General features: G+C 52.5%; 1 protein-coding gene across 1 annotated transcript in view; it reads left to right on the forward strand.

Annotated features, from left to right (window-relative positions):
* LOC122369223 (neuronal acetylcholine receptor subunit alpha-7-like) overlaps positions 1–11,839 on the forward strand; it is a gene marked incomplete at its 5' end in the record, with an annotated part of 44,286 nt that extends 32,447 nt beyond the window's left edge. The window contains 2 exons of the mRNA XM_043343787.1: positions 2,688–2,797; positions 11,207–11,839. Of these exons, the coding sequence (XP_043199722.1) occupies positions 2,688–2,797; positions 11,207–11,686 (590 nt within the window). The remainder of the gene's footprint in view (positions 1–2,687; positions 2,798–11,206) is intronic.
* Between the last annotated feature and the right edge of the window lie 6,833 nt (positions 11,840–18,672).

Raw genomic sequence — 18,672 nt, forward strand, 5'->3', positions numbered from 1 at the left:
CGCAGATATTGGAGGAGCGTCTCGCGACTTATTTCGTCGTTAGGTGCGGATGAGTTTATGACCCACAACGGGGACCGGCTGGAATTTGTCAAACAAGAAGAGACACCACTGCCCTGTCCGGTTGGTTTCCAATTTCGATGAAAATGTGACGTCTCGTGGTTCGGACCAGACGGCGGACAGTTACCGCCGAGAGTCGCACTGCCCCGGCCAGAGCGGGGCCACATCAGCCGTCACCGACACAACGTCCAGTCCACTATATCGTACAGCAGCACTATCGTACAGTCCACTACACAGCAGCCATATCGTATGGAGCGGTCTCATGCCATAGCTAGTTGCACTCCATTAGGTTATAGCTGTCGGACCCGCATTTTCCCTCAGGACTGTAGTTGTTTTTATCACCTCGGACCTTACACACTCCAGTCAGTAGCTCGCATCAAGAACAGCATTCGGCATTGGATGGATATGGTGATGAGTAAAAAAGGCAGTTATGACAAATAAAAGCGTGATGTGTTATCATCCTGGATGTTAGTTGTCCTACGTCAATGGTGGGCACCGTTTCCTGTCATCCGTCTCATTTGTGAACCGGATCTGACTTTGGCGCAACCCTTTTATGAAGGCACATATGTTAAATGCAGGCGCCTATCTTCCTAGATGTATGACTCTGGTAGGCCCAGTCACCCAGTATCCCCGGGCCCTGCATAGTATTCAATGGCCCGCCATAAACCACCGCATCCCTTGAGCACAGCGTAAATCACCATTAAACCGGTCCATGGCGGACGTAAACGGTGACGGATACCCGCCGCACGCCGCTAAACGACTGCCACAAACTGACTGCCTAAACGACTGCCGCACACTGACCTGGTGCCCGCGCAGAGCGTCTGTATAGCGCCCGGCATGCTCCGTGTTTTGTGCATTGCACCCGCTCGCATTCCACTCTCCGCCGCCAGGCACTGCATCTGATCTAGCTGGAGGTCCCGCCGGCCGCTGAACGCTCTCTAACCGAACGATTAAACTGGCTCTCACCCCCGCCCCCTGTCTCGGTATCAACTCTGGCCTCCCCTCTACGGCTCCCAGCAGTCACTGTGGGTGGTTGTGGGACTGTGGGCGATTTTTTACCACCGTCTCCCGACTGAGCCGCCCCCAGGTCTGGTGTCAGGCTGCGCCAGTGTCAGGGCTCCAAGCAGTATCTGATACGGGCTAAACGGTCCACCGCGCTCTGTGGTCCCTCTGCTCCGACAGAGGTCACGGCCAGGGCTTTTCAGTCGACCAGCGGCGCGGCTCATTTGGGAGATGGTGGCCACTTATCTGTCGGGCATCTGGGGTCAATATTTTCATTACAATCCATGTTAATTTGCTGGTGCATCTAATTTACCGTGTATCAATGTGTCTTTGTTTGTTACCGGTATTAAGGATTGTGTGTTTTTCAATTAGCTCTGTTCCTTACTAAAGTAATCCGTGTGTCGACTCCACCCTGAGCGAAATAAACATACCAAATATGCACGCATTAAACAGCTCTGAACTCAAACGAGACTCGAGAGATGTGTCAACGAAGTGCACGACTGGTCCGGCGCAGCATGTCTCTAATGGCTGCTCTGAACAGATACTAATGGATGTTCACATTACCAGAACGTATAGTTGGCTTCAACGCTAGATAAATAAATGTCTTCAACACTTCGAAATGTGAGAAATGTGTGCCGCGTTTCTGAATCCTTAATTTGAAAGTAAGACACGAGTGCCTTGCATTTAAATGTAGATACTGTCGATTTGCAGACTTCGTTTATACATTTCTCGCATCTTAAATAAAAAGCAATCTAAACGATCATCGAATGCTGCATGAGCTGTGCAATGCACTGGTTTGATGCATGCATATTTTCTTTGACGGCTCAGCGGCTGATTCACTTTAACTGCTTGCTTAACATGTTGATAACCTTAGAAAATCATGGCTGAAAAATTGGTTTTGTTTGTACTTTGCATTGAAATAGAAAGACAACACTTAAAAAAATCTAAATAAGTTTCGAAATCAGCATTCATTCGGCTGTATCTAAGCTGACATGTTATGATAGATAGGTTGTTTGACACGTCTAAATTAAGGGCTGGCCATAATCGCTGGCCTGTCGACCATTGGTGTCGTTTGTGTCGGTTTGTGGCCCGATGGCTGTTCCACCGGGTGACTGCCTGAGGTGCCGGGTCGGAATCGGTACTCCGCGGCCGGCCAGTGACGCCCCGGCGCTCCTCTGTGGGGGTCAGTGGCAGTGGCTGGTTTAACCGGACGACCACGGCCCTGACAATGCGAGCCAAAGTGCCGGCCACATGTGCCGCAGTTGTCCACTCTCTTGTCACGAGCATCAAAAATGTCTTTTTCTGCCCAATTAAGGCGCGACAATCCTAAACTGGCGCCACGAATCCAAGATGCCATATAATATGAATCATTTAGGGGGCTTTTAAAACATACCTTTTGTTTCATCCGATTTGATAGATATTTATATTCTATTGGGTTGCGTCGAACCAAGCTCTGAAGGAAGGCATAGCTTTTGCAGCTGAGCTGTTGACCGCCATTTCCCTATCATTCTCATTGCCCATGCTGAGGTCGTCCGGTGGGAGTACCGATTCAGACCGGTCTGGTGGTGACGTGTGACCCTGTCTGTGACCCCTGCTGAGCCCCGCTGACCCCGGCCGTGCGCTGTCAGGCACCTACTTCAACTGCATCATGTTCATGGTGGCGTCGTCGGTGGTGAGCACCGTGCTGATCCTCAACTACCACCACCGGTGCGGCGAGACGCACGAGATGGCGCCCTGGGTGAGCACTGAGCACACTGCCCTTGAGGGAGCTCTCCCCAGAGGGAACACACTCCCCTCTCTCCAGAGAGAGCACACTCCCTTCTCTCCAGAGGGAACACACTCCACTCTCCCCAGAGGGAGCACACTCCCTTCTCCCCAGAGGGAACACACACCCCTCTCCCCAGAGGGAGCACTCAGTCCGTGAGTGAGCCCCTGATTGACATTTTGCGCGTCGTGTGGGTAGGTGCAGAGTACGTACTTGCAGTTGATGACGGTGTGCTTTGTCGACCTGTGTCTGTTCCTGCACTGGATGACATTGTTTTTCTGTCGACAGTAGTCTGTTCCTGCACTGGATGACATCCTGCTAGTGTCAGCAGGAGTCTGTTCCTGCAGTGGATGACAATATGTTTGTGTCGACAGGTGTCTGTTCCTTCAGTAGATGGCATTGTGATTGTGTCGGCACTTCGGCAGGTGCTTGTTTCTGCCGTGGATAACATTGTGTTTGTGTCAGCAGGAGTCTGTTCCTGCAGTAGATGACATTGTGTTTGTGACGGCAGTCTGTTCCTGCAGTGGATGACATTGTGTTTGTGACGACAGGTGCGGAGTCTGTTCCTGCAGTGGATGACATTGTATGTGCGTCGGCAGGTGCGGAGTCTGTTCCTGCAGTGGATGACATTGTGTTTGTGACGGCAGGTGCGGAGTCTGTTCCTGCAGTGGATGTAGCGTGACGCAAGGATGAATGTGAGCCGTATAAGTGTGAGTCAGCTTCAGCGTCGAGCTGTGAACCGGTGACCCAGCGTTGGTCATAGCCGCCGGCATCTGATGCCGGCAGGGCCGAGTTACACCCTGCAAGTAGCTGGGCCGGGAATGACGTATGGGAGCATGATTGGCTGGTTATGATGTGAGATATATGACGTATGACAGCGCGATTGGTTGGTGATGATGTGAGATGTGTGTCTGCGAGCTGTGGATGTGCCGGGAGGGGGATTGTGAGTTTAGTTGGCTGGAAGGTGTAGAGGAGAGCAGAATAGATCTTCTTCTTGTGCTGGACGGTGACTTTTAAGTCAGTACGACAAGCTATTTCGGCCTTCTCGACTAAGTGTTGTGATTATGTCTGACGTAGAAGAGGGCAGTGGTGCACCGGTAGCTGGTACCAATACCATGGAACCAGAGTTTCCTGCGCCTGCATTCGATCTGCGGGCAATACCGGAGTTCGACGGCAGCGGTGACGTCGTCAGATGGCTGGAGCAGGCGACACAGCTGTGTGCCCTGCGTCGTGTGTCACTGGCCGCTGTCATACCCACACGCCTGAGGGACCAGGCGTACGAGGTGTGGGCCACCCTCTCCTCCACCGAGCAGCGGGATGCTGCAATCGTCCGCCAAAAACTGCATCGTGCATTTGCATTGGGACCCGACGCGGCTATGTATGAGCTGTATCACCGACGTCTACAACCGGGCGAGTCTGTGGATGCCTACCTGGGATCAGTCAAGCGGCTGATATCCCTCATAGGTTCAGTGTCCAACGAAGTGATGACGACGCACTTCCTGCAAGGTCTGCCGCCGGAGGTGCGGCTAACAGTACGTAACAGTGCTGGAGATGAAACTCTCTCCTTGGAGCGAGCCGTCGCCGTCGCTAGGTCAACGTTGGCGATGGCGGCCAGGGAGAGAGCGAATGCATCGGTGGCTGTCGTCCAGCCGCCGCCATCATATGTACAGCAGCAGCGGGGAGCCAGAGGGACGGGTCGCCGTCCACCACTGCGGTGTTGGACCTGTAACCAGGTAGGCCACATCGCCCGGCTCTGCCCAAACGGGCACGGCGACGGCGCTACATCAGCGCCACGGGCTCCGCCGTCGCCAGCTGCCGCAGTGACCCAAGAGCCCCCATCATCGACATCAATGTAAATGGGCGCAAGTGCCGAGCACTCGTCGACACAGGGTGCAGCGAGACAGTGGTGTGGAAGGGCATGGTGTCCTGCTGGGAGCGGAGTGACGCCAGCTTGGTCGCTGTCAACGACAGCCCGGTGCTGTGCTGTGGGCGGGCTGTGGTCAGCCTTGGAGTGCGCGGGGCGACAGTGAGTGTGCGGGCGGTCGTCGTACCGGCCCGGTTGCTGGGCGTAGACGTGTTGCTGGGCATGACCGGCATTGACGCCCTGCAGGGCGTGAGTGTAAGTGGAGGATCCGTTCGCTTCGGGAGCGACAACCCAGTTGCGAGCGTCGACACGGCTGCTGTGGTGCAGCGTGAGGCCCCGCCGGAGCGGGAGGTGTGTCGAGCGGTCGACACGGCTGCTGTGGTGCAGCGTGAGGCCCCGCCGGAGCGGGAGGTGTGTCGAGCGGTTGACACGGCTGCTGTGGTGCAGCGTGAGGTCCCGCCGGAGCGGGAGGTGTGTCGAGCGGTCGACACGGCTACTGTGGTGCAGCGTGAGGCCCCGCCGGAGCGGGAGGTGTGTCGTGCGGTCGACACGGCTGCTGTGGTGCAGCGTGAGGTCCCGCCGGAGCGGGAGGTGTGTCGAGCGGTCGACACGGAGCCGGAGCTAAGGATTGACGAGACTGACTTCACGGCTGTGTTCGATGATGTGTGGACAGTCCGTTGGAAATGGGCCGGTGGCGTGGCTCCGCCCCCGCTTGGAAACTCGATATCTCAGTACGGTGTGCCGAGTTGTGCGCGTGAAAAATTCAATGCAGAGCTGGCGCTGTGGATTAGTGAGGGCTGGCTGCGCGAATACGATGAGACGATGTACGGTCCCGCACAGGGATTGATCCCGTTGATGGTGGTTACTCAGGCAGCGAAGGACAAGGTGCGGCCGGTGTTAGATTATCGGGAACTCAATCAACACCTGACACGTCACACAGCCGACGCTGACGTCTGCGTGGAAGAGCTGCGAAGGTGGCGACGTCACGGACGCCGGGTCGCTGTCCTGGATCTGAAGAAAGCTTTTCTTCAGCTTCGTGTGGACCCGGCCCTGTGGCCGTACCAGACAGTCATCGTGCAAGGGCGGCGGTACTGCCTGACCAGGGTCGGCTTTGGGCTCAGTATCGCGCCTCTGATCATGAAGGCTGTGGTCAGGAAGGTGCTCGCACAGAGCCCCGGGTTGGCAGAGGCAGTGCTGCCTTACGCCGATGATCTGCTGGTCAACGAAGCGGTGGTTTCGGCTGATGAGGTTGCCGAGCACTTCGCTCGATTCGGGCTCACATGCAAGCCGCCGGAGCGGGTCGCGACCGGTGCACGTATGCTGGGCCTTCGTGTCGCCGAGAGCGACGGGCCGGCACTCCAGTGGAGTAGGGACGGGGAGTCACCAACGCAGGCTCCACCCGTGCTAACGCGGCGATCTGTCTTCGCGTGGGCCGGCCAGCTGACATCTCATGTGCCGGTCGCAGGCTGGCTGCGGCCGGCCGCTGCATGGATGAAGCGGACTGCCAACCGCCTCAGCCCGGACTGGGACACTCCGATCGTCAGCGAGGAACTACAACGTGAGGTGGATGAGGTGTCACGGCGGTTTCGAGCATGTGACCCGGCACGCGGCCAGTGGTGTGTGACAGGGACGAGCGTCGTGGTGTGGACCGACGCCAGCTCCATCGCCCGCGGTGTCGTGCTCACTGACCCTGACACGGGCGCCATCATCGAGGACGCGTCCTGGCTGCGTGCCGAATCGGAGAGGGACGTGCACATCAATATCTCAGAACTGGATGCCGCTCTCAACGGTGTCAACCTGGCGGTAGCATGGGGCTTCCGTCGCCTGACGCTCCGGACAGACTCGGTGACGGTGCACCGCTGGCTGAGTGACGCGCTGTCGGGTAAGGCAAGGCTGCGAACCAAGGCGCAGTCCGAAATGCTTATCCGACGGCGCGTGGCTGTTTTCCGTCAGCTCGTCATCGAGTACGAACTGGAGGTCACTATCGAGCTGGTCGCGTCAGCGGTCAACCGTGCTGATGAGGTGACGCGGGTGCCCAACGCCTGGCTGCAGACTGCCGACCAGCCAACCACTGATTCGTCCAAAGCACAACCGGTGGCTGTCGCTGCCATCACAAGTGCCTCAGCGAGTGACATCCGCACCATCCACGAAAACATCGGTCACCAAGGAGTGAGGAGAACGTTGTGGTACGCCCGACGTGAGCTGGGGGTGAGGCGGGTGTCAAAACCAGCTGTGCGAGACGTGGTCAGACGATGCCAGACGTGTGCCTCGATTGACCCGGCGCCGGAGCGCTGGCCCGGTGGGTCACTCGGAACAGAACGCACGTGGGATCGCCTGGCCATTGATGTCACCCACGTGCACGGCCACCCATACCTGACGCTGGTGGACTGCGGGCCGTCGAGGTACGCCATATGGCGACGGCTTCGCCGGGCAGGAGCTCTGGAGATTGTGAGTGAGCTGGAGAACGTGTTTCTAGAGCGTGGAGCCCCGGCGGAAATACTCACGGACAATGCGACAGAGTTCCGTGGCCGGGTCATGTTAGCGTTCGCGGCTCGCTGGGACGTATCCATCCGGTTCCGCGCTGCCTACGAGCCCGGCGGGAACGGCATCGTCGAGCGCCATCATCGTACCATCAAAGTGATGGTGGCCCGGCAGTCCTGCTCCGTTGCTGAAGCAGTCCATCGATACAACGTGACACCGAAGGATGGCAGTGACCCGGCCACAGCTCCAATCAACGGGGTGCTTCGACACCCTGGCCGAGACGTTGACGTGACGCCCCGCAGAACCTCAGACGAGCCTGGTGACGCCCTGCCGCTGAAGAAACCCGGTGTATACCAGGTAGGGGACAAGGTGTGGGTTCGGCGGCGGGGCGACCGATGTTTTGTAAAGTCAGACGAGGGTATTGTGACAGGCGTCGTTTCGGCCCAGACAATCGAAGTCGATAATGTCCCACGACATGTGCGAAACCTCCGACATCGGTTGACCGTCCCTGAATGTCCGAGGCCAGGGGCTCTGCGAGCGCCAACGGTGGAGTGGTCTGATGACAGCGAGTGTGATGGCGTGTGTGTGTCGCCAGCTCCGAGTGATGTGACGGAGTCGGACACGCGGCCGCCCAGCGTCGCTCAGTCCCCGGACCCCGATCCACCGACCGGGTCCGATGTGTCCGCAGACGAGAGTGAAACGTTCGTGCCTGCGACGCTGCGGCGTGGTACGCGTGTTCGAAGAGAGCCGGAAAGATATGGCGATGGTGTGCCAGAGGATGTAGTTGATGCGTTGATTGAATGACATGTAACATGTAGAGTAATGTGGTTCTTCAGAACCAGGGGGTGATGTAGCGTGACGCAAGGATGAATGTGAGCCGTATAAGTGTGAGTCAGCTTCAGCGTCGAGCTGTGAACCGGTGACCCAGCGTTGGTCATAGCCGCCGGCATCTGATGCCGGCAGGGCCGAGTTACACCCTGCAAGTAGCTGGGCCGGGAATGACGTATGGGAGCATGATTGGCTGGTTATGATGTGAGATATATGACGTATGACAGCGCGATTGGTTGGTGATGATGTGAGATGTGTGTCTGCGAGCTGTGGATGTGCCGGGAGGGGGATTGTGAGTTTAGTTGGCTGGAAGGTGTAGAGGAGAGCAGAATAGATCTTCTTCTTGTGCTGGACGGTGACTTTTAAGTCAGTACGACAGTGGATGACATTGTGTTTGTGTCGACAGGTGCGGAGTCTGTTCCTGCAGTGGATGACATTGTGTTTGTGACGGCAGGTGTGGAGTCTGTTCCTGCAGTGGATGACATTGTGTTTGTGACGGCAGGTGCGGAGTCTGTTCCTGCAGTGGATGACATTGTGTTTGTGACGACAGGTCCGGAGTCTGTTCCTGCAGTGGATGACATTGTGTTTGTGTCGACAGGTGCGGAGTCTGTTCCTGCAGTGGATGACATTGTATGTGCGTCGGCAGGTGCGGAGTCTGTTCCTGCAGTGGATGACATTGTGGTTGTGAGTTGTGACGGCAGGTGCGGAGTCTGTTCCTGCAGTGGATGACATTGTATGTGCGTCGGCAGGTGCGGAGTCTGTTCCTGCAGTGGATGACATTGTGTTTGTGACGGCAGGTCCGGAGTCTGTTCCTGCAGTGGATGACATTGTATGTGCGTCGGCAGGTGCGGAGTCTGTTCCTGCAGTGGATGACATTGTGTTTGTGTCGACAGGTGCGGAGTCTGTTCCTGCAGTGGATGACATTGTGGTTGTGAGTTGTGACGGCAGGTGCGGAGTCTGTTCCTGCAGTGGATGACATTGTATGTGCGTCGGCAGGTGCGGAGTCTGTTCCTGCAGTGGATGACATTGTGTTTGTGTCGACAGGTGCGGAGTCTGTTCCTGCAGTGGATGACATTGTGTTTGTGACGGCAGTCTGTTCCTGCAGTGGATGACATTGTATGTGCGTCGGCAGGTGCGAAGTCTGTTCCTGCAGTGGATGACATTGTATGTGCGTCGGCAGGTGCGGAGTCTGTTCCTGCAGTGGATGACATTGTGTTTGTGTCGACAGGTGCGGAGTCTGTTCCTGCAGTGGATGACATTGTATGTGCGTCGGCAGGTGCGGAGTCTGTTCCTGCAGTGGATGACATTGTGTTTGTGACGGCAGTCTGTTCCTGCAGTGGATGACATTGTGTTTGTGACGGCAGGTCCGGTGTCTGTTCCTGCAGTGGATGACATTGTATGTGCGTCGGCAGGTGCGGAGTCTGTTCCTGCAGTGGATGACATTGTGTTTGTGTCGACAGGTCCGGAGTCTGTTCCTGCAGTGGATGACATTGTATGTGCGTCGGCAGGTGCGGAGTCTGTTCCTGCAGTGGATGACATTGTGTTTGTGTCGACAGGTGCGGAGTCTGTTCCTGCAGTGGATGACATTGTATGTGCGTCGGCAGGTGCGGAGTCTGTTCCTGCAGTGGATGACATTGTGTTTGTGTCGACAGGTCCGGAGTCTGTTCCTGCAGTGGATGACATTGTGTTTGTGACGGCAGGAGTCTGTTTCTGTAGTGGATGACATTGCATGTTCGTCGACAGGTCCGGTGTCTGTTCCTGCAGTGGATGACATTGTGTTTGTGTCGACAGGTCCGGTGTCTGTTCCTGCAGTAGATGACATTGTGTTTGTGACGGCAGTCTGTTCCTGCAGTGGATGACATTCTGTTTGTGACGGCAGGTCCGGTGTCTGTTCCTGCAGTGGATGACATTGTGTTTGTGTCGACAGGTGCGGAGTCTGTTCCTGCAGTGGATGACATTGTATGTGCGTCGGCAGGTGCGGAGTCTGTTCCTGCAGTGGATGACATTGTGTTTGTGTCGACAGGTGCGGAGTCTGTTCCTGCAGTGGATGACATTGTGGTTGTGAGTTGTGACGGCAGGTGCGGAGTCTGTTCCTGCAGTGGATGACATTGTATGTGCGTCGGCAGGTGCGGAGTCTGTTCCTGCAGTGGATGACATTGTGTTTGTGTCGACAGGTCCGGAGTCTGTTCCTGCAGTGGATGACATTGTAGGTGCGTCGGCAGGTGCGGAGTCTGTTCCTGCAGTGGATGACATTGTGTTTGTGTCGACAGGTGCGGAGTCTGTTCCTGCAGTGGATGACATTGTGTTTGTGACGGCAGGTGCGGAGTCTGTTCCTGCAGTGGAGGACATTGTATGTGCGTCGGCAGGTGCGGAGTCTGTTCCTGCAGTGGATGACATTGTGTTTGTGACGGCAGGTCCGGTGTCTGTTCCTGCAGTGGATGACATTGTATGTGCGTCGGCAGGTGCGGAGTCTGTTCCTGCAGTGGATGACATTGTGTTTGTGTCGACAGGTGCGGAGTCTGTTCCTGCAGTGGATGACATTGTATGTGCGTCGGCAGGTGCGGAGTCTGTTCCTGCAGTGGATGACATTGTGTTTGTGTCGACAGGTCCGGAGTCTGTTCCTGCAGTAGATGACATTGTATGTGCGTCGGCAGGTCCGGAGTCTGTTCCTGCAGTGGATGACATTGTGTTTGTGACGGCAGTCTGTTCCTGCAGTGGATGACATTGTGTTTGTGTCGACAGGTGCGGAGTCTGTTCCTGCAGTGGATGACATTGTATGTGCGACGGCAGGTGCGGAGTCTGTTCCTGCAGTGGATGACATTGTGTTTGTGACGGCAGGTGCGGAGCCTGTTCCTGCAGTGGCTGCCATTTTCTTTGTGTCAGCAGGAGTCTGTTCCTGCAGTGGATGACATTGTGTTTGTGACGGCAGGTGCGGAGTCTGTTCCTGCAGTGGATGACATTGTGTTTGTGACGGCAGTCTGTTCCTGCAGTGGATGACATTTTGTTTGTGTCGACAGGTGCGGAGTCTGTTCCTGCAGTGGATGTCATTGTGTTTGTGTCGGCAGGTGCGGAGTCTGTTCCTGCAGTGGATGACATTGTGTTTGTGACGGCAGGTCCGGAGTCTGTTCCTGCAGTGGATGACATTGTGTTTGTGTCGGCAGGTGCGGAGTCTGTTCCTGCAGTGGATGACATTGTGTTTGTGTCGACAGGTGCGGAGTCTGTTCCTGCAATGGATGCCGTGGCTGCTGCGCATGTCGCGCCCAGGAGAGAAGATCACGCGGAAAACAATCCTGATGAACAACAAGATGAAGGAGCTGGAGCTGAAGGAGCGCTCCTCCAAGTCGCTGCTGGCCAACGTGCTCGACATGGACGATGATTTCCGCGGCGCCGGCGGCCTGCCGGGCTCGGGCGCCAGCTGCCTGCGGCTGCCGGCCAGCGACGAGCCGGGCCGCGGCGGCGGCGGCGGCGGCTGCCTGGCCGGCTGCGCGCGCGAGCTGCAGCTCATACTGAAGGAGCTGCACACCATCACCGACAAGATGCGCCGCGACGACGAGCAGGGCGAGGTGACCAGCGACTGGAAGTTTGCCGCCATGGTGGTGGACCGCCTGTGTCTCATAGTGTTCACGCTGTTCACCATAGTGGCCACGGTGGCCGTGCTGCTCTCGGCGCCGCACATCATCGTGCCGTGACGCCGCCGACTGCAGCGCCACCTGCTCAAACGGACTGCGCCCGCAGCGCCACCTGCCGCGACCCTCGCTGGCCGCCGAGTGCCGCCGACCGGGGCCTGTGCGCGCCCCTCGGGAGGGTGGCGAATCAGGGACCATTTTGGTCTCCAGTTTTTAGTGTACAGCTCTTCAGGAGAACTCGTGTGTACTAACTGCTCAGCATTGCCACTATTCCTGACTTCCTGATTAGCGAGCATTGGCTTGAGGGCGAATGGGCGACTTCTGCGTTTTTAATATCGGTCTAGTTATGCCCATGCTCACAGAGAGACACCTGTGCTCACCTGTATCTCCACAGAGATTATTTGATCGTCCGTCTTCTTTTTCCTTATAGACAGCCAATCCGGTTCTACACTAGTCATTACACCTCCTGTTCGGGGCTGGCGTCACCTCAGCAATCACCGGTCGCGGTGACGAGGTCACCTCAATATGGAGTTTCTCATGAAATAAATGAAGCCATAGTAATTAACAAACTTAGGTACACATTTATGAAGGGATATTTATTTAAGAAGTCCTATATTCCAGTCGATATTGCTTATACCTATAGCTCGATGAACGCTTCCAGTGAACGCTGAAGTTTGCTTGTTGTCTTGTTAAGTGCGCCATATCGAGCTGCCGTTGCGGCGTATGATGACGCAATATGAAGCCTCGCCTAATCACTATGACTAGTCGATATCTTATATCTTCACATCTTGTAGCTAGCAAATAACTATGATCTTCCTGAATTATGATCTGCCGTTAGTGTGTTGATGAGTGTGTGCTCGCCGTGGGTGCGGTGGGTGACTCCTGTGGGTGCCGCCGTGGCCCTCGCTCGCGGTGGGTGACGCCTAGGTATGGGTGCCGCCGTGGCCCCCGCTCGCGGTGGGTGCTGCCGGGCTGCAGGCGCCGCCCTGGCCCCCGCTCGCGGCGGGTGCTGCGGGGCTGCAGGTGCCGCCGTGGCTCTCGACACCATGTGATACCGATTTGTCACCCGCGCCTCTCGCTCTGTTGGCCGGCCGGGGCTGGCAGCGGCGGCCTCCCGGAGCCGCCCACAGGTCAGTGGCGCCGGCCACGCATTACCATATGTAGAAAGTGATGCATCACCATGGTGTTATTGCCGAGCCCGCGACATACGTTCAAGCATGTCTGGCGTAGGTGGCGCGTTGTTTGGTACGGTGGGAGCGGCTGATCGGTCTGTGGGTCGGCGCGTGAGGCGTGCCGCGCACCGTATGTTATTGCTCACTCGATCTCCGTGACTGAGGGGAGCGTCTCTGTGACTGAGGGGAGGCAGCTCCGCGACTGAGGGGAGGCGTCTCTGCGACTGAGGGGAGGCAACTCCGCGACTGAGGGGAGACATCGAAGCATCGCCATAGCTTTAATAGGCTCCCGCATTGGGAGGAAATGCGAAGCCCTCGTGTGTAAATAGTTTGCTTTCTTAAAGCATTCTTCATGATTCGACGATTGCTCGCTTTGTTGAATATTCGTCACGCCGTTTTCAATACAAATGACGACAATGTTACGTGAGTCGTCTGAGCGTGAACCATACAAAGGAGGGTTTCTGTTCGAATTATGTAGGCAGCTAAAGCTTTGCAAATAAACGTAACGTGCTGCGCCTGCCTCAAAATGCAATATTAATGCATTCTTTAAATCCATTATTATTCAAAATATAAATGCAAATGGACCTTATTATAAAGTCTCAATGACGTTCCTAATTTTCATCCATTTTTAGCTTTTAACGATGTGAGCTTGACTTCTTAGCTTTTTAACATCTTCTTTCTGACTTTGTTGTCTCCAGAAGATGTCTAGTTGAGGGGGAAAACGGTATCTGCCTACTGAGAGATTGGCGTCAATATCTCTCAGAGTTCGCAAGCTTATGACAAATATTGGTCAGGGAACGGGCGGCGAAAACGCCGCCTGCCCCGGTCCCTTGACGGCTAATCGTCGCCCCCCCCCCCCCATTATTTGGTGCACCACTTCCCATACGTTCTTTTTCGTTTTTGCCTTTTTTTAACGTAAAACGTCCGCAACAGCGATCGGTGATAATGATATGTGATTCAATTTTAGTGTAGGTATTTTGTGTGTCCACCGGGAGGTAAAACTGTAACGGTGACGTCAGAAAGTACCAGTATCGTGTGTGACGTCAGACGGTGCAAGTTTCGTCTGTGACGTCAGACAGTACCGATATCGTCTGTGACGTCAGACGGCGCCGGAAGAAACGGTGATTTCAGAAGCCGTCGGTATCGGTATCCCTATACGGCAATTCTGTCGTATAGGGATTAGCTCCTGGTCGGCACGATCCGTGAATTGGAGAGACGATAAACCATCTCGGAACAGTAAAAATGCCGTCGTGTGTATGGATCGGCATGATGACGATGTAGGTATGTACCTACATTACGTTTGTCCCCACGTTCCGTCACGTTTTGGTGACAAGTAGGTAGAGCAAAAGCAAAAGCACCAGTGAACACAGCACGTCACTGCGCATGGAATGCTATATTGTTTTACCAGTTTAGATAGCCTTTTAAACTTCACCCAAGATTAAGTCAACTTTGAATAGCTAATGAAGTTATTCAAAGATATATACTGCCTTGCGCGCAACATCTGTCGTACTGATTCCAAACTGTTGCTTTCAAATGAAGTCATAAGAACAGCGAAGCAAAAATGAAAGCCTAATAGTTATTTCAAAAACTGGTGAATATTTTTCGGTGAAACTTTGCAGATATTCATTTTTGCTTTTTTAACCATGATACATCACTTTTATGCCATTTCAATTAACTTTCTTGAAACTATCTTTCTTAAAGGGACTCTCCCACCTTCAAAAAAGTTAATGAATTGCAATGAAAGTGATGTCGCTCGGTTCAGAAAGAGCGAAAACGAATATCTACCAAATTTCATCGAAAAATATTCACCGGTTTTTAAGATATTAGACTTTTACTTTTGTTTACTTTTTGGGATCTCTGCTGTTCCTAGCGACTTTATTTGAAAGTGCGGCACTTGTTGCGCGCAAAGCGGCATATACCACCGCGTGCTACCAAATAGAGTTGCAAAGTTTCCCTACCGCATTACCGGCATGCCGGTAATTTTTCACTACCGCAGGGTTTTTTGTGGTATCTGGCATGTCTTGCCGGTAGCATGCCGGTATTTTTGGTTTTGCACACACAAAAATTATTAGTATATGATTCAAACTTTGGACACTAAGAGGAAAATGTGGCATCTCAGGAAAGTGTGGCATCTTGTAACTGGAATTAACAATGCAGGTTTTTTAGTATGCCGGTAATTTGGTGGTGTTTTTGCTTTGGGCGTGGTAGCATGCCGGTATCCCCCCAAAAAATTGTGGGGCGGGGCGGTGCCGGTAGCAGCCTTTGGGGGAAACTTTGCAACTCTACTACCAAACGCTTTAGTAAAAGATTTAAAATCGTTAGATCTGCGCTGACGTCACAAATTCTAAGGGGCATTCCAATGCATTATCCCCTTAGAATCCGAAAACTGCAAGTTTGAAATTCCATATCTCCGAATTAAAGCATTTTTCGATGTTGTGAGTGCCCAAACCGGTATTTTCAGGCCATAGCCACCAATTTAGCTATCGCAACTCAAAACTAATGTTAAGGTGGGATGGTCACTTTAACCCGCGCCCCGCTGGGGGGGGGGGGGGGGCAGAATCTGCCCCCTCCCGTTTTTCACCAATAACTTCTAAACACGTCACGCCAGCGACGTCAAACTTTCAGTACCTTATCATACATCAATTTGACACGTTCCCTGAAAATTTGAACGAAATCCGTGGGATAATTTTTGAGAAATTGACGTTTAAGTGACATCATGTTCGCCATTTTCGCCTCAAAAACGGCAAAATTTCAAACCCGCTAACATCTTCATTTTTAAAAGAATCAAGACCTCTTGGAGGAAAGCTATGGTATTTCTGAGCATGATTAATAGTGTAAATAGAGTGAATAACCTTATGCTCATGTTATATGTTGCAAATTGATATAATTAAAACTAAAATGAAGACGTAACAAAAAGATTATACGTGATTCTAATTTGTCTATCAAATGGCTATCTCGTTTTTTTGTGAAAATTATGGATTATGGCCCAAATTTTTTTCTTAAAAAAAAACTGACTTTTTTTTGGAAAATAATTATAAAGTCCAAAATTTTTAGTGTATCGAAAAAAACCGGAATACATATAAGAGAAGTAGTCTATGTCCACCTACATACCAATGTTTAGAAGAATCGGCTCAAAAATGTGGGAGTTATTCAAAATTTTATGACGTCACGACACACAAAAATTTTGAAAAAAATGATTTTTTTTTAAATTCTAGACATCGTACGGAAACAAAAGTAGCACCATTCGATTCGCCGTGAAAAACTGCATCAGACAGACACCTTTTTAGGCCTTAACAACCAACTTCAAAATTTGACCTCACTTGACCTGACCTTGACCTGACCTCGACCTGAAATTCATCCAGAGGTGGTCCATATCACTTATTGAGTGTGCCTATTGAATTCTATGAGTAAAATGACCCATAAAACATGTGTCGCACATGCCCTTTTCTATACTTTGTTTTTGGTGACCTGACCTGACCTGGCCTGACATTGACCTTGACCTTTGAATGACATTGTATGCAACGAATATTGTCTTGGTAGTCTAAGAACACGTTTTGGGCGATCAGTCTCAGTCCATTCTTCGGCAACTACGGTGCAAGGCCGATACTGTAGAAACTTACATTTTGTTTTTGTACCCTTGACCTGACCTTGACCTAACCTCTAACCTACTTAAGCAAAAATATTTGGGCTCGTAAGATCCGCCTTGTTGAGAGCTTTCGATTGCCGTTTTCCCCGTCTTTCTACGACCATCGGTACGGAAGTTAGACAGAGGGGGGGGCAGAATCTGCCCCCCCCCCCCCCCCCCCCCCAGCAGGGCGCGTATTGCTGAATAGCCCAGCGGGGCGCGGGCTAAGGGGGGAGGGTCTCTTAAAACTTGTCCAATTTCAAATGACTGGGATCTGACATTTTCAGGGAACGTGTCAAAAGGGTAGCCCAGAGGGAGCAAAATTATGGCCGCTATGCGCCGCCATTTTTAAAAATATGTAGGGCGAGGGTGCATTACTCATCGCCTGGCAAGGGTTGAGGTCATTTATCGACATAACAAATTTGAGCTCGATAGCTCCATTTTTGGGGTGCAGTTATTTTTTTACATCTTAGTTTTTGTTTACGCGTTTTTAGACGTTTCTCGGCGCACTGTTGTTTAAGTTATATAGGCCTATTTTACAGCTATTTTTGATTCACAAAACTGCTGCAATTTTTAGAACTTTTTTTGCATATTGACATTTTGATGGAAGATTTTCATTCTTAAATCTTGAATGCCCATATCATAACGATGTGAATCGAGCCACGCTCGTAGCGAAACATCACGAATCAATGATAATAACAGTAACCGGCAGAAAATATGTAGTTACCGCGATTGTATAAGATAGGTAATACTATATGTTACGCGTGAAATTGACAGGAGATACCACAAGAATAATAGCCTAAACAAATATTGAAATAATTGAAAGCTCATAATACCCGCTTAGCACTGCTAACGCTGACCATTTTCTTCGAACATTAAATGCTTACCATACCATAACATCTGAAGATAATACTTGAACCTCGAAAAGCGAGTTGTCCAGTTTCAGTCTCAGTTTGTGCGGTACTGGGATACCTACATTCATTATCCGTGAATCAAATAAAAATTGTCCGGGGCATCATGCTGTGATTATATGAACCAGTTAATATGTATAAAATCTAGTTATTGGCCAAACGTAACGGCCACGGACCGTAGGTTGACGACCCCGAATTTTAGCGAAATGAAGTATAGGTTCAAGCAGTTTAAATAATGCTGGTGCGTGGTGTTGAATAGTGATGTAAATGTGGCCACAGTCTACAAACACGATAACAAATATCGATTGCGCTTCGCTCAACCAGAGCCATGCTCGTTCTTGCTCATCCTCATGAAACAGTGCATCCCCATAAAATGAAAAGTCTGAACGAATGCATTCAGGTTCCTACCTCTGAATCACCTTATATTGAGATCCGTTTATTAACAGGAACACAAACGCGGCCCATCAATTTGTCAGTACTAAGGCAACAGCGTCTGACAAGTGACAATTCGTATCAAATGGCCAACTTCTGAGTCTGACACTATCTACCAATACGGTAACAGCAATAAAATTGCATTGCAAAATGCAAATAAAATTGCACGATTTCCAAGCGCAGCTTGGAACCAAGTGCGACCAGCTAGTGTCATTTTCACAACCAAGTGCAACCAGTTAGTGTCTCGAGACACATTCCAACTGCATAAGTACCGCAGTAACCCATTAGGGGCGAAAGGAAACACATGACTTGTGTACGACCAGCGTTCTGTCAGCGTACGACGCATAAAGCAAACTGCTCAACCAACTGCGGTCCCGAACAACACAACACAGAGCTCCGAAACGAATGGTTTACAAAAGTCTACGACCGACGACATCGAAACAGTACGTTCATCGGGACTACTCACATGACTCGCTCAACCCAGCTGGGTTATGGGTACTAATTGCGCTTCAAATTGACCTCTGACAGCCATTTACTTACGCTAGTTTGATGCATAAGACTGTACATTGAAACTCAAGCGGCAGCACATAGATCTCCATCAAGGTGGTTATATACAACAGAGCACCTCGCTAAAACGAGCGCGAGCCGCACTGTCACACTGACAGATCACTGAGCCGCGAGTCGTGACAGTCGCACTGCGTCATATGCACGCAGATGTCGCGCTCACGGCACCGTTGCTGGCACTGCGCTGCGGGTGGACACGCGCGGTGCAGTAGCTCCACGGTGTGCGGCTCACCGGAGGGATTACCAGTCTCCGATCGTCCAGGCGGGAAATGCGGTGTCTTCAATCATGACCGCCGTCCCCGTCTCCGCGGAGTGCCGCGCGGCGGCGACGCGCCGCGGCGTAGG

The sequence above is a fragment of the Amphibalanus amphitrite genome, unplaced genomic scaffold (assembly GCF_019059575.1).
Source record: "Amphibalanus amphitrite isolate SeventyFive unplaced genomic scaffold, NRLGWU_Aamphi_draft 001017F_arrow, whole genome shotgun sequence".
Taxonomy (NCBI): domain Eukaryota; kingdom Metazoa; phylum Arthropoda; class Thecostraca; order Balanomorpha; family Balanidae; genus Amphibalanus; species Amphibalanus amphitrite.